Genomic DNA, 16305 nt, shown 5'->3' on the forward strand with positions numbered 1-16305 from the left:
TAATCTCGCCTCTTGAGATTTCCAAACCCCTTGTGCTGTCAGAGATCCCCAAACAGCTCCCCAACCTGAAAGACTCGCATCTGTTGTGATCACAGTCCAGGTTGGCCGAACAAAAGAAGCCCCTTGAACTAAACGATGGTGATCTATCCACCACGTCAGAGAGTGTCGTACATTGGGATTTAAGGATATTAATTGTGATATCTTTGTATAATCCCTGCACCATTGCTTCAGCATACAAAGCTGTAGAGGTCTCATGTGAAAACGAGCAAAGGGGATCGCGTTCGATGCTGCAGTCATGAGACCTAAAACTTCCATGCACATAGCCACTGAAAGGAATGACTGACACTGAAGGTGCCGGCAGGCTGCAATCAATTTTAAACGTCTCTTGTCTGTTAGAGAAAAAGTCATGGACACTGAATCTATCTGGAAGCCTAAAAAGGAATCAAGAAACTTTTTGGTAAATTGATCCTCCAAAGATGTTTCTGAAGAAACAACACTATTTGATTCATGTGAGATTCTGCAGAATGTAAAGACTGAACTAGTACCAAGATATCGTCCAAATAAGGAAACACCGCAATACCCTGTTCTCTGATTACAGAGAGTAGGGCACCTAGAACCTTTGAAAAGATTCTTGGAGCTGTTGCTAGGCCAAATGCAAGAGCAACAAATTGGTAATGCTTGTCTAGAAAAGAGAATCTCAGAAACTGATAATGTTCTGGATGAATCAGAATATGAAGGTATGCATCCTGCAAGTCTATTGTGGACATATAATGTCCTCGCTGAACAAAAGGCAGAATAGTCCTTATAGTCACCATCTTGAAAGTTGGTACTCTTACATAACGATTCAAAATTTTCAGATCCAGAACTGGTCTGAATAAATTTTCCTTTTTTGGGACAATGAATAGATTTGAATAAAACCCCAAACCTTGTTCCTGAAAAGGAACTGGCATGATTACCCTTGAAGACTCCAGGTCTGAAACACACTTCAGGAAAGCATGAGATTTTACTGGATTTGCTGGGATACGCGAGAGAAAAAATCACAGGCGGTCTTACTCTGAATCCTATTCGATACCCTTGAGAGACAATGTTCTGAATCCATTGATTTTGGATAGAATTTATCCAAATATCCTTGAAAACCCTTAATCTGCCCCCTACCAGCTGAGCTGGAATGAGGGCCGCACCTTCATGCGGACTTTGGTTTCTTAAATGGTTTGGATTTATTTCAATTTGAGGAAGGCTTCCAATTGGAAACAGATTCCTTGGGGGAAGGATTAAGTTTTTGTTCCTTATTTTGACGAAAGGAACGAAAACGGTTAGAAGCCTTAGATTTACCCTTAGGTTTTTTATCCTGAGGCAGAAAAACTCCCTTTCCCCCATTGACAGTTGAAATAATAGAATCCAACTGAGAATCAAATAAATTATTACCTTGGAAAGAAAGAGATAGTAATCTAGATTTAGATGTCATATCAGCATTCCAAGATTTAAGCCACAAAGCTCTTCTAGCTAATATAGCTAAAGACATGGATCTAACATCAATTTAGATAATATCAAAAATGGCATCACAAATAAAATGATTAGCATATTGCAGTAAGCGAATAGTGCTAGATATGTCAGAATCCAATTCTTGTTGCGCTAAATTTTCCAACCAGAAAGTTGATGCAGCCGCAACATCAGCCAAAGAAATTGCAGGTCTGAGAAGATGACCTGGATATAAATAGGCCTTCCTTAGATAAGATTCAAGCTTCCTATCTAAAGGATCCTTAAAGGAAATACTATCTTCCATAGGAATAGTGGTACGTTTAGCAAGAGTAGAAATAGCCCCATCAACTTTGTGGATTTTTTCCCAAAACTCTATAGAATTTGCTGGTAAAGGATACAATTTTTTAAACCTTGAAGAAGGAATAAAAGAAGTACCTGGCTTATTCCATTCCTTAGAAATCATATCAGAAATAGCCTCAGGAATAGGAAAAACCCCTGGAGAAACCACAGGAGGTTTAAAAACAGCATTTAAACGTTTATTAGACTGAACGTCAAGAGGACTGGTTACCTCAATAGCCAAAGTAATTAACACTTCTTTTAATAAAGAACGCATATACTCTATTTTAAATAAATAAGTAGATTTGTCAGTGTCAATGTCTGAGGAAGGATCTTCTGTATCAGATAGATCCTCATCAGAAGAGGATAAATTATTATGCTGTTAGTCATTTGAAATTTCATCAACTGAATGAGAAGTTTTAAAAGACCTTTTATGTTTATTAGAAGGTGGAAATGCAGACAAAGCCTTCTGGATAGAATCAGAAACAAATTCTTTAAAATTTACAGGTATATCATGTACATTAGAAGTTGAAGGACCTGCAACTGGCAATGTACTATTACTGATGGACACACTATCTGCATGTAAATGTTTATCATGACAACTATTACAAATGACATTCGGCGAAATAATTTCCACAATTTTACAACAAATGCACTTAGCTTTGGTAGAACTGATGTCAGGCAGCAATGTTCCAGCAGAAACTTCTGAGGCAGGATCAGATTGAGACATCTTGCAAAATGTAAAAGAAAATACAACATATAAAGCAAAATTATCAATTTCCTTATATGACAGTTTCAGAAATGGGAAAAAATGCAAATAGCATAGCACTCTGATAGAGAAAAAGGCAAGAGGCAAACATCAATGGGGTATTGAAATAATGGAAAAGTTTGGCGCCAAGAATGACGCACAACGTAACTGAAAACTTTTTTGGCGCCAATAATAACCGTAAATGATACATTCGCGCCACTAATGACGCAACCGTGTGTAAGGCTTCGGCGTCAACTTTGACGCCGGAAATGACGAAGTTGCGTCATAGACGTATTTTTCGTGCAAAAAAATTCTCGCACCAAGAATAACGCAATAAAGTTTAGCATTTGACGCAACCGCGGGCCTAATACCACCCGCAATTTGCAAGAAGTAGTCAATTGAAAAAAAGACTAAACCCCAGGTAAGAAAAAATTTTTCTCAAAAAAATGTTTATATTCCCCAAATATGAAACTGACAGTCTGCAGAAGGAAATACATGAACCTGACTCATGGCAAATATAAGTATAATACATATATTTAGAACTTTATATAAATGCATAAAGTGCCAAACCATAGCTGAGGTGTCTAAAGTAATAAAAAACATACTTACTAAAAGACACCCATCCACATATAGCAGATAGCCAAACCAGTACTGAAACAGTTATCAGTAGAGGTAATGGTAAATTGAGAGTATATTGTCGATCTGAAAAGGGAGGTAGGAGATGAATCTCTACGACCGATAACAGAGAACCCATGAAATAGACCCCCGTTAGGGAAATCATCGTATTCAATAAGTGATACTCCCTTCACGTCCCTCTGACATTCGCTGTACTCTGAGAGGAATCGGGCTTCAACAATGCTGAGAAGCGCATATCAAAATCTTAGCACAAACTTACTTCACCACCTCCATAGGAGGCAAAGTTTGTAAAACCGAATTGTGGGTGTGGTGAGGGGTGTATTTATAGGCATTTTGAGGTTTGGGAAACTTTGCCCCTCCTGGTAGGATTGTATATCCCATACGTCACTAGCTCATGGACTCTTGCCAATTACATGAAAGAAATGTAAATTTAATTAATTAAAGTGCCCCTATTTTTAATCGAATTTTTAAAAACCGGGCACTTAAGCATCAAAATTTACATTCACTTTAATTGAACTGGATTTTTAATTTTAAATACTAAATTCTATGTTAAAACCACTAAACCTTTACAACTAAGTTGTTAAATATTATGTTGCCACAATCATCACTCACCGTATCTAAAGAGGCTGCTGCTCTCATGTCTGGTAAGAAACCAACCTCAAGGACCTGAAGTAGGAAATCCTGGTTTTCTATACCATAGACACGATCAAGAAACAGGACCATTGGTGCTTTGTGATCTGGCACAAAGCTGGCAGACATCTTTGGCTCAATGATATTTCCATCTGGTGTTATGGGGAAATAAAAAGTCGTCAGATAAACATATATCTTGTTAAAACCCTAGAGTTCTAGAATAATAGCCAAAAAAAACATAATGTGAATATCTGACTGCCTTAATCTTTACCTTTTCCAAAGGCTGGAATCTGCAGCGCAAGGCTGATAACTCCAACTAGATCCTCAATGGGCACTAAAGATCGCAGGATGGCACGGATCCTCAAAGCTTCTCCCTTACCAGCTTGAATTAGCTAGAGAAAAAAAGAAAGTGAGGATAGAAAGTAGATTAATAATAACAGATTTGGTATGAGAAATGTAAGATGGGGAGATGTATAAGAGAAATGAAAGACTAAAAATGAGAATCAAATAACAGAGGTTAAAGAGGGCAAGAAAGGAACAAAAATGGAATATTTGTGCTTAAAGATCTAATTTCCTCACATGCATTTCTGGAGCACAGCGCCCAAGGAGATCGATCAAAGCTGCATAGAAGGACATGATGGCATTGCCAAGGTGGACACGGTTTTCTTCATGAACTTCTTCACCTCCATATCTGAATAAAGAAATTGATAAATGAGCTTTAGAGACAGAAGGGTCTTTAAAAATGTAGTCATAAAGAAAAATGAATATGATAGAATTTACAGAAGTACCAAGTTCAGAATAATACTTCTAAGTGGTGGACAAATATGAAAGGGAAGTGGGAAAGCGGATAAAAAATAATAATAAGAGAAGCAAAAAATGTGTGATATGAGTGAGAAAAAGATGTAGAGAAAGACAGATGTGAAATTGGGAGTCCAGAGAGACATAGACATTGGTTTGTACACACAGCTCCCTTCGTCGGTCCTTCTTGACGGTGGGTCCATCTCTGGCTGGATCTTCAGAGATCTTGATGGCTTCCTCAATGGCAGCAAGTAAACCATTGCCTCCCTCTCCTCGCAGTGCAGGACCGAAGCACTCTGGGCGCCGGATTAAAAGACGCACCACAACATTGGCATTTTCCTCCACGCTTTCACCTGTAACAATAAAAAATAAGAATTTAAAATTTAATTAATGACATTCTTTATATTTCTTATTTCCCCCCAAAAAACATAATTTATGCTTACCTGATAAATTTATTTCTCTTGTAGTGTATTCAGTCCATGGGTCATCCATTACTTATGGTATATATTCCCTTCCCAACAGGAAGTTGCAAGAGGATCACCCAAAGCAGAGCTGCTATATAGCTCCTCCCCTCACATGTCATATCCAGTCATTCGACCGAAACAAGACAAGAAAGGAGAAATCATAGGGTGCAGTTGTGACTGGAGTTTTAATTAAAATTTAGATCTGCCTTAAAAAAGACAGGGCGGGCCGTGGACTGAATACACTACAAGAGAAATAAATTTATCAGGTAAGCATAAATTATGTTTTCTCTTGTTAAGTGTATTCAGTCCACGGGTCATCCATTACTTATGGGATACCAATACCAAAGCTAAAGTACACGGATGATGGGAGGGACAAGGCAGGAACTTAAACGGAAGGAACCACTGCCTGTAGAACCTTTCTCCCAAAAACAGCCTCCGAAGAAGCAAAAGTGTCAAATTTGTAAAATTTTGAAAAGGTGTGAAGCGAAGACCAAGTCGCAGCCTTGCAAATCTGTTCAACAGAGGCCTCATTCTTAAAGGCCCAGGTGGAAGCCACAGCTCTAGTGGAATGAGCTGTAATTCTTTCAGGGGGCTGCTGTCCAGCAGTCTCATAGGCAAAACGTATTATGCTACGAAGCCAAAAGGAGAGAGAGGTTGCCGAAGCTTTTTGACCTCTCCTCTGTCCAGAGTAAACGACAAACAGGGAAGAAGTTTGACGAAAATCTTTAGTTGCCTGTAAATAGAACTTCAGGGCACGGACTACATCCAGATTATGCAAAAGTCGTTCCTTCTTTGAAGAAGGATTAGGACATAATGAAGGAACAACAATCTCCTGATTGATATTCCTGTTTGAAACTACCTTAGGTAAAAACCCAGGTTTAGTACGCAGAACTACCTTGTCTGAATGGAAAATCAGATAAGGAGAATCACAATGTAAGGCAGATAACTCAGAGACTCTTCGAGCCGAGGAAATAGCCATCAAAAACAGAACTTTCCAAGATAAAAGCTTAATATCAATGGAATGAAGGGGTTCAAACGGAACACCTTGAAGAACTTTAAGAACCAAGTTTAAGCTCCACGGCGGAGCAACAGTCTTAAACACAGGCTTAATCCTAGCCAAAGCCTGACAAAAAGCCTGGACGTCTGGAACTTCTGCCAGACGTTTGTGTAAAAGAATAGACAGAGCAGAAATCTGTCCCTTTAACGAACTAGCAGATAAGCCCTTTTCTAAACCCTCTTGTAGAAAGGACAATATTCTAGGAATCCTAACCTTACTCCATGAGTAACTCTTGGATTCGCACCAATATAAATATTTACGCCATATCTTATGATAAATTTTTCTGGTAACAGGCTTCCGTGCCTGTATTAAGGTATCAATAACTGACTCCAAGAAGCCACGCTTTGATAGGATCAAGCGTTCAATCTCCATGCAGTCAGCCTCAGAGAAATTAGATTTGGATGGTTGAAAGGACCTTGTATTAGAAGGTCCTGCCTCAGAGGCAGAGACCATGGTGGACAGGACGACATGTCCACTAGGTCTGCATACCAGGTCCTGCGTGGCCACGCAGGCGCTATCAGAATCACTGATGCTCTTTCCTGTTTGATCTTGGCAATCAGTCGAGGCAGCAGCGGAAACGGTGGAAACACATAAGCCATGTTGAAAACCCAAGGGGCTGCTAGAGCATCTATCAGCGCCGCTCCCGGGTCCTTGGACCTGGATCCGTAACGAGGAAGCTTGGCGTTCTGGCGAGATGCCATGAGATCCAGTTCTGGTTTGCCCCAACGATGAACCAGCTGATCGAACACCTCCGGATGAAGTTCCCACTCCCCCGGATGAAAAGTCTGGCGACTTAGAAAATCCGCCTCCCAGTTCTCCACGCCTGGGATGTAAATCGCTGACAGGTGGCAAGAGTGAGACTCTGCCCAGCGAATTATCCTTGAGACTTCTAACATCGCTAGGGAACTCCTGGTTCCCCCCTGATGGTTGATGTAAGCCACAGTCGTGATGTTGTCCGACTGAAATCTGATGAACCTCAGTGTTGCTAACTGAGGCCAAGCTAGAAGAGCATTGAATATTGCTCTTAACTCCAGAATATTTATTGGGAGGAGTTTCTCCTCCTGAGTCCACGATCCCTGAGCCTTCAGGGAATTCCAGACTGCGCCCCAACCTAGAAGGCTGGCATCTGTTGTTACAATCGTCCAATCTGGCCTGCGAAAGGTCATACCCTTGGACAGATGGACCCGAGAAAGCCACCAGAGAAGAGAATCTCTGGTCTCTTGATCCAGATTTAGTAGAGGGGACAAATCTGAGTAATCCCCATTCCACTGACTTAGCATGCATAATTGCAGCGGTCTGAGATGCAGGCGCGCAAATGGCACTATGTCCATTGCCGCTACCATTAAGCCGATTACTTCCATGCACTGAGCCACTGACGGGCGTGGAATGGAATGAAGGACACGGCAAGCATTTAGAAGTTTTGATAACCTGGACACCGTCAGGTAAATTTTCATCTCTACAGAATCTATAAGGGTCCCTAGGAAGGAGACTCTTGTGAGTGGTAATAGAGAACTCTTTTCCACGTTCACCTTCCACCCATGCGACCTCAGAAATGCCAGAACTATCTCTGTATGAGATTTGGCAATTTGAAAACTTGACGCTTGTATCAGAATGTCGTCTAGATATGGAGCCACCGCTATGCCTCGCGGTCTTAGAACCGCCAGAAGTGAGCCCAGAACCTTTGTAAAAATTCTCGGGGCCGTAGCTAACCTGAAGGGAAGAGCTACAAACTGGTAATGCCTGTCTAGAAAGGCAAATCTTAGGTACCGATAATGATCTTTGTGAATCGGTATGTGAAGGTAGGCATCCTTTAAGTCCACTGTGGTCATGTACTGACCCTCTTGGATCATGGGTAGGATGGTTCGAATAGTTTCCATTTTGAATGATGGAACTCTTAGGAATTTGTTTAAGATCTTTAAGTCCAAGATTGGTCTGAAGGTTCCCTCTTTCTTGGGAACTACAAACAGATTTGAGTAAAATCCTTGCCCTTGTTCCGTCCGCGGAACTGGGTGGATCACCCCCATTACTAAGAGGTCTTGTACACAGCGTAGAAATGCCTCTTTCTTTATTTGGTTTGCTGATAACCTTGAAAGAAACCTTGAAATCTCCCTTGTGGAGGAGAAGCTTTGAAGTCCAGAAGATATCCCTGAGATATGATCTCCAACGCCCAGGGATCCTGGACATCTCTTGCCCACGCCTGGGCGAAGAGAGAAAGTCTGCCCCCCACTAGATCCGTTTCCGGATAGGGGGCCATCCCTTCATGCTGTCTTAGGGGCAGTAGTAGGTTTTCTGGCCTGCTTGCTCTTGTTCCAGGACTGGTTAGTTTTCCAGGCCTGTCTGTAACGAGCAACAGTTCCTTCCTGTTTTGGAGCGGAGGAAGTTGATGCTGCTCCTGCCTTGAAGTTTCGAAAGGCACGAAAATTAGACTGTTTGGCCTTTGATTTCGCCCTGTCCTGAGGAAGAGTATGACCCTTACCTCCAGTAATGTCAGCGATAATTTCTTTCAAGCCGGGCCCGAATAAGGTTTGCCCCTTGAAAGGAATATTAAGCAATTTAGATTTAGAAGTCACGTCAGCTGACCAGGATTTAAGCCATAGCGCTCTGCGCGCCTGGATGGCGAATCCGGAGTTCTTAGCCGTTAGTTTAGTTAAATGTACAATGGCATCAGAAACAAATGCATTAGCTAGCTTAAGTGCTTTAAGCTTGTCCATAATTTCATCCAATGGAGCTGTGTGAATGGCCTCTTCTAGAGACTCAAACCAGAATGCCGCAGCAGCAGTGACAGGCGCAATGCATGCAAGGGGCTGTAAGATAAAACCTTGTTGAACAAACATTTTCTTAAGGTAACCTTCTAATTTTTTAGCCATTGGATCCGAAAAAGCACAACTATCCTCCACCGGGATAATGGTACGCTTAGCTAAAGTAGAAACTGCTCCCTCCACCTTAGGGACCGTCTGCCATAAGTCCCGTGTAGTGGCGTCTATTGGAAACATTTTCCTAAATATAGGAGGTGGGGAAAAGGGCACACCGGGTCTATCCCACTCCTTGCTAATAATTTCTGTAAGCCTTTTAGGTATAGGAAAAACGTCAGTACACACCGGCACCGCATAGTATCTATCCAGCCTACATAATTTCTCTGGAATTGCAACTGTGTTACAGTCATTCAGAGCCGCTAAAACCTCCCCTAGCAATACACGGAGGTTCTCAAGCTTAAATTTAAAATTCGAGATCTCTGAATCAGGTTTCCCTGGATCAGATCCGTCACCCACAGAATGAAGCTCTCCATCCTCATGTTCTGCAAACTGTGACGCAGTATCGGACATGGCTCTCACAGCACCAGCGCGCTCTGTCCTTATCCCAGAGCAGTCGGGCTTGCCTCTTAATTCTGGCAATTTAGATAATGTCAGGGTATTATTCATAATAGTAGCCATGTCTTGTAAAGTGATTTGTATGGGCGTCTCTGATGTACTTGGCGCCACAATATCACAAAGGTACTGACACGTGAGGAGAGTTAGTCGGCATAACTTCCCCCTCGTTGTCCGGTGATAATTCCTTTACAGATAAAGACTGACCTTTATTATTTAAAGTGAAATCAATACATTTAGTACACATATTTCTATGGGGCTCCACACTGGCCTTCAAACATAGTGAACAAACAGATTCATCTGTGTCAGACATGTTTAAACAGACTAGCAGTGAGACTAGCAAGCTTGGAAAACACTTTAAAATAAATTTACAAGCAATATAGAAAACGCTACTGCGCCTTTAAGAAGCACAAAAAACTGTCACAGTTGAAATAACAATGAACCAAATCAGTTATAGCAACCAAATTTTCACAGTAAATGTATTAAGTTAGCCGAGCATTGCACCCACTTGCAAATGGATGATTAACCCCTTAATACCCAAAACGGATAATCAATAGAGAAAAAAACGTTTTTTAACACAGTCAAACACACTGTCACAGGACTTTTGAAGTCCCTTGAGCTCTCTAGAGACGTCCTGGGTCATGCAGGAAGAAGCAGGAAGACTGAGACTGAATTTTTACTGCGCAAAAAAGCGCTAAAATAGGCCCCTCCCACTCATTATTACAACAGTGGGAAGCCTCAGTTAACTGTTTCTATGCAGAAATATAAGTCAGCCATGTGGAAAAATTCATGCCCCAATAAGTTTTATCACCAATGTACCTCACAAAAATGATTAAACATGCCAGCAAACGTTTTAAACATCCTTTTTTAAAGAGTATGTATCTCTATTGATAAGCCTGATACCAGTCCTTCCACTGCATTTAAGACTTATTACATTACTTCAGTATTAGCAGCATTTTCTTAGTCAAATTCCATTACTTCACTGCATATACATTAATCAGCCTGATACCAGTCGCTATCACTGCATTTAAGGCTTTACTTACATTACATCGGTATCAGCAGTATTTTCTTAGTCAATTCCATTCCTTAGAAAAATATTTTACTGCACATACCTTATTTGCAGGAGACCCCGCACGCTATTCCCTTTCTGAAGTTACCCCACTCCTCAGAATGTGCGAGAACAGCCAGTGGATCTTAGTTACTTCTGCTAAGATCATAGAAAACGCAGGCAGATTCTTCTTCCAAATACTGCCTGAGAAAAAAACAGCACACTCCGGTGCCATTTAAAAATAACAAACTTTTGATTGAAGAAATAATTAAGTATAAAACACCACACTCCTCTCAAGACCTCCATCTATGTTGAGGGTTGCAAGAGAATGACTGGGTATGACATGTGAGGGGAGGAGCTATATAGCAGCTCTGCTTTGGGTGATCCTCTTGCAACTTCCTGTTGGGAAGGGAATATATCCCATAAGTAATGGATGACCCGTGGACTGAATACACTTAACAAGAGAAAAACAAACAAGAAATAAAAACTTCTCCATTGACATCACCCACCATTCACAAAGACAGCAAAGCGCAGGAAGTCCAGATAACGTTCTCCTCCTACTGGATTCCAACCAATATCAGGGTAACCTTTAGCAAGGAGCATAGGACAACTCTGAAGCCCACAGCCTGCCAGGTAAGAGACAACCTAATAATAAAAGAATAAAATTGTGTGAATGGGGTGAAAGAAAATAAAAAGGATGTATAGATTGTGGAAGAAGATGGAAGTACTGACCCTTGAGGATTGGACAAACTGTGTTAGTATGACATTGTCTTTGCAAAAATGTCTCTATCTTTTAATGCATCAAATAGATGATTTTGCTATAAACTTTATACGGGGTGATTGTAGATGAAAAACTTGTTCCATCAAGTTCTTATTGTACTGATTGGCTTTATGTGTCATAGACGTATATTGTAATGTTAGCCATGCTTGTATTTCATTGTTTATACTTTTTGCATTGATGTCATATTGTTTTAATTTTCAATAAAGCCAAAGGGAAAAAAAAGTATCTATAGACCACCAAACCTTCAAAAGCTGAAAGATTAACTTAGATTTGTAGATTAGTAGATGTTTTCATCAATTCCATAAAAGCACAATATTTTTAATAACACAAGAGAAGACATGTTTTATAGTGGGCCAACACAAAGTGTCAATGGCAAAGTAATATGTGGGCACTTTGTAGATACCCATGACCCACCTTCTCCAAGTCCTGCTCCTGGAGAGCCAGAGCAAGCTCATTGTTATCAATCACTGAGGCAGCAGCCACATCTAATGGGGTTGATCCTCTCATACCTGAAAGGAGAGAGCATAGCGAGTCAATAATTCTTTATCCGTGGCTTGTATACCACAGAATATCTACTACTATATAGAAAGAGGAAGAGCATACCCAAACCGATGCCACTGTTCTGCAGCAGATAGCTGAGATGGTCAAACATGGCTCTTTGATTCTGCCTACTGATCCTGCAGAAATAGCACAAAAATCTGCAGCAGTTTGTCACCATCTTAGGGAATCGGATCTCCTGGGGAAAAAATATATTTTTTTTAATTAAAAAAAAAGAAGATATGCAACATGGAAACATTTTTACAAGCATATTGTTGGCATTGAGAGAGGTGCTACAAAACAATTGGATACATTTACATTTAAACAAAGCCAGATGGATATGGGCAGATTGCTGTTTTGATGTCTATGATTAAGGCTTTCCTAGCCGAAACGCGTAAGACTGAAGATGTTGCTAGTCTTACTTTGATTTTATGGTTTTCCTGTTCTCCACAATAAACACAATTTGATTTGAATGCTTGGAGACTCACTGTTTTTTTGGATTATTGAATACAGATTGCTGTTTTGTCAAGATTTTTCATTTTTTTCTGTAAATATTTTGTCATTAAAGGGAGAGTATAATGTAAAATTGTTTTTACCTTAATGTGTTGCCAATTACTTTTTATACCAGCTGCAGAGTATAAAATGTATGAGAATTTACTTTTTGAGGTTTATTTGTGTATATGAATTAGCTGGTTTTATGTTTTGAAGCCACTACCTAATAAAATGGGTTGAGCTTGTAGGTGAAATCATATCTCTTTCCCTTTCCCATTGTGTACATATACCTGCTTTTTTATCTTATATATATCCATAAAACAAATCACCAATACTTGGAGAGAACAATGGAAAACAAACATTGTATTACCTTATCTCTTCTATATCCCACTGGGAGTGTAATTTTTTCTGCTGGCTGTTTTAACACAGCTTGGCCTTGAGGCCAAAAATATTCAGGATGGGTGGGGATACCACAGGCTAAATAAACTATTGCAAATGCCATTATAAGGGTAATGGAAATACTTGTAAACAATAAAATACAAACCAACAGGTAAAGTTGATCTTTGGGAACACATTTAAGGGGAGACATTTTTTGAGTAAACTGTCCCTTTAAGTTATGCCAGATCTATATGAATATTGCATAATTTAGGAATTTTACCATCAAGAGATATTAAATCAGTATCTGAACAGTAGGACAATGGTTCCCCCTTACCTTGGACTCTCCACCTCCCAGTACATTGACCATCACCTCCATAACTGTCTCATGCATTCCCAAAGCCCGCATCAGATTAGGGTGCTGGTAAAAGACTTTGTTGTTCATAATATTTCTAGTATAGGGAAAAGAGAGAGAGATCAGCTAAGTGGAGAAATAATTGATAGTTCTGGATAGAAAGATACAGGAAATACTGATACATGATTGTTATGGAGTAGGGGTGTCCAACTTTTTCACAAGTGTGGTCACATTGTATTTTAATTTTACTCTAAGGGTCAGTGAGCAATGATTAATCAACATATATGGCATTGTTTTTGTTTTCACAGTATCTGCATGGTAATGTTATACAATGAGCATTTCCCACTGAAACATCACTTAAAAATTCCTCCCCGTTGTTTTTGTTCATTTGACTCAATTTGGAGAAGTGGACGAGCAGTTTAAATGAGCTGGAGGACAGCAATAAGACCCTTGGACCTTAGCTTAGGTAAGCATCTTATACAGAGAGAAAGAGGCTTAGAAACACAGTGAGGAAGCAGAGATATTAATTGAAAATGGTGGGAACAACAAAAAGAATTTGCAGAGGACAATTTTCAAAATTTGAGAGGCATAAAATAAGGCGTTATTGAGTGTAAGTAATAGATGTCAAGAGACAGAATGCTGTTTGACAGATAGAAACAAAAGAAAGATATATTATAACAGAAGAAGATGCTGAGAAGGTGTCAGCAGGAACTGTTAAAAGCTTAAAGAAGAGGTTGATGGACTGAGAGAGGTTTTTAGGAACAGAAGGAGATTTTGAGGGACAAAAGTTGTTGAGAGTGAACATGCTGAGAAGGAGACAGATGAGATTGCTGAGGGGCAACAAGATGCTGCAGTAATGATAGAACACCATGTTTAAAGGCTAAAGACATGGAGGGACTGCAGGAAATTATAATAGACAAAAGCAGATGTTAATAGGTAAACGTTGATAGACTGAAGCAAATGTTCCGAAAGGGAAAGGAGGAGGTATTGAAAGATAGAATAAGACAGAAGGAAAAATTGAGAGAGAGAAGGAGAAAATGAGAGACAGAAGGACAGGCTCAGAAGAGACAGAAGAACAAGCTCAGGGGAGACAGAAGAACAAGCTCAGAAGAGACAGAAGTAGAAGCTCAGAAGAGACAAAACGACAAGTTCAGAAGAGACTTGATGAACAAGCTCAGAAGAGATAGAAGGACAAGCTCAGAAGAGACAGAAGGACAAGCTCAGAAGAGACAGGACAACCTCAGAAGAGACAGAAGGACAAGCTCAGAAGAGACTGAAGAACAAGCTCAGAACAAACTGAAGGACAAGCTCAAAAGAGACAGAAGGAATAGCTCAGAAGAAACTGAAGGACTAGCTCAGAAGAGACAGAAAAACAAGCCCAGAAGAGACAGAAAAACAAGCTCAGAAGAGACAGGAAAAACAAGCTCAGAAGAGACAGAAGGACAAGCTCAGAAGAGACAGACGGACAAGCTCAGAAGAAACTGAAGAACAAGATCAGAAGAAACTGAATGACAAGCTCAGAAGAGACAGAAGGACAAGCTGAGAAGAAACTGAAGAACAAGATCAGAAGAAACTGAAGGACAAGCTCAGAAGAGACAGAAGGACAAGCTCAGAAGAGACTGAAGGACAAGCTCAGAAGAGACTGAAGAACAAGCTCAGAAGAAACTGAAGGACAAGCTCAGAAGAGACAGAAGGACAAGCTCAGAAGAAACTGAAGAAGAAGATCAGAAGAAACTGAATGACAAGCTCAGAAGAGACAGAAGGACAAGCTGAGAAGAAACTGAAGAACAAGATCAGAAGAAACTGAAGGACAAGCTCAGAAGAGACAGAAGGACAAGCTCAGAAGAGACTGAAGGACAAGCTCAGAAGAGACTGAAGAACAAGCTCAGAAGAAACTGAAGGACAAGCTCAGAAGAAACTGAAGGACAAGCTCAGAACATATAGAAGGAGAAGCTCAGAAGAAACTGAAGGACAAGCTCAAAAGAGACAGAAGGAATAGCTCAGAAGAAACTGAAGGACTAGCTCAGAAGATACAGAAAAACAAGCTCAGAAGAGACAGAAAAACAAGCTCAGAAAAGACAGAAAAACAAGCTCAGAAGAGACAGAAAAACAAGCTCAGAAGAGACAGAAGGACAAGCTCAGAAGAGACAGAAGGACAAGCTCAGAAGAAACTGAAGAACAAGATCAGAAGAAACTGAAGGACAAGCTCAGAAGAGACAGAAGGACAAGCTCAGAAGAGACTGAAGGACAAGCTCAGAAGAGACTGAAGAACAAGCTCAGAAGAAACTGAAGGACAAGCTCAGAAGAAACTGAAGGACAAGCTCAGAACAGACAGAAGGAGAAGCTCAGAAGAAACTGAAGGACAAGCTGCAAAAAAATATAGATAAAGAATTTTTTAAAAAAAGGTCAACTGCATAGAGAAGAAAGAAAAATCAGCCACTTACCCAATACTTTGGATCATCAAATTCTCTTCCTCAGGTCCCATCTGCACAATAAGGAGGGATCTGATTTGCCCAAGACTCTCCAGAAGGTTCATTGTGTCCTCTACAGATACAGCATTGATGGTGTAAGCTTTGGGTAAGGAACGGATCAGTTCACCTAACCCATCATACTGACGGTGCAGTAGACTGAACATGACTCTCACCAGCTCTGGGTTCTGGATAAATGACTCCTGAGCCCAGTATACCATGGTATGAGAGATAAGCTCCTGCAGAGTACCTGTAACAGAACAGAAATAAGAGATCTGTAGCATTGGGGAACCTGTATACATGAGAACAGGCCTCTGTAGTTCAGAAAGCCCTGTATATGTAAAAAAAAAAAAAAAAAAAGGAGACCTGTGAGGTTATGACACCTATACATGCGAAGATGAGACCTGTAAAGATTGGGAGGGGTCTGTGAGTGTAAAGAAGAAACCTGTGAGTTAAGAAAACCTCACTTTTGAAAGGATTTATTTGCAGAAAGTATTATGTAACCAGCAAATGGCAATATTAAAATTACTAATTAATGGGACATGATACACAAATGTTGAAGTACTTGAAAGTGATACAGCAAAGCTATAAAAAACTGACTCTAAAATATCACCTTAAAGATATTTACCCTAAAATGTCCACAGTAGACACGTCCCATTGTAAAGGGACTTTAAGCAGCCAATCAGGATACTAGTCCAGGGATTTGCAAGGGAGCAATCATCTGACATGTGCAGGC

At 40.3% G+C, this 16305-nt stretch overlaps 1 protein-coding gene across 1 annotated transcript in view; it reads right to left on the reverse strand.

Annotated features, from left to right (window-relative positions):
* RYR1 (ryanodine receptor 1) overlaps window positions 1-16305 on the reverse strand; it is a 250295-nt gene that overhangs the window by 116938 nt on the left and 117052 nt on the right. Inside the window, 9 exon segments of the mRNA XM_053721620.1 lie at window positions 3812-3981; window positions 4101-4221; window positions 4409-4520; window positions 4794-4980; window positions 11071-11206; window positions 11757-11851; window positions 11946-12078; window positions 13084-13198; window positions 15546-15819. Coding sequence (XP_053577595.1) covers window positions 3812-3981; window positions 4101-4221; window positions 4409-4520; window positions 4794-4980; window positions 11071-11206; window positions 11757-11851; window positions 11946-12078; window positions 13084-13198; window positions 15546-15819 — 1343 coding nt within the window.

This window comes from Bombina bombina, chromosome 7, assembly GCF_027579735.1.
Source record: "Bombina bombina isolate aBomBom1 chromosome 7, aBomBom1.pri, whole genome shotgun sequence".
In the NCBI taxonomy this organism is placed as follows: domain Eukaryota; kingdom Metazoa; phylum Chordata; class Amphibia; order Anura; family Bombinatoridae; genus Bombina; species Bombina bombina.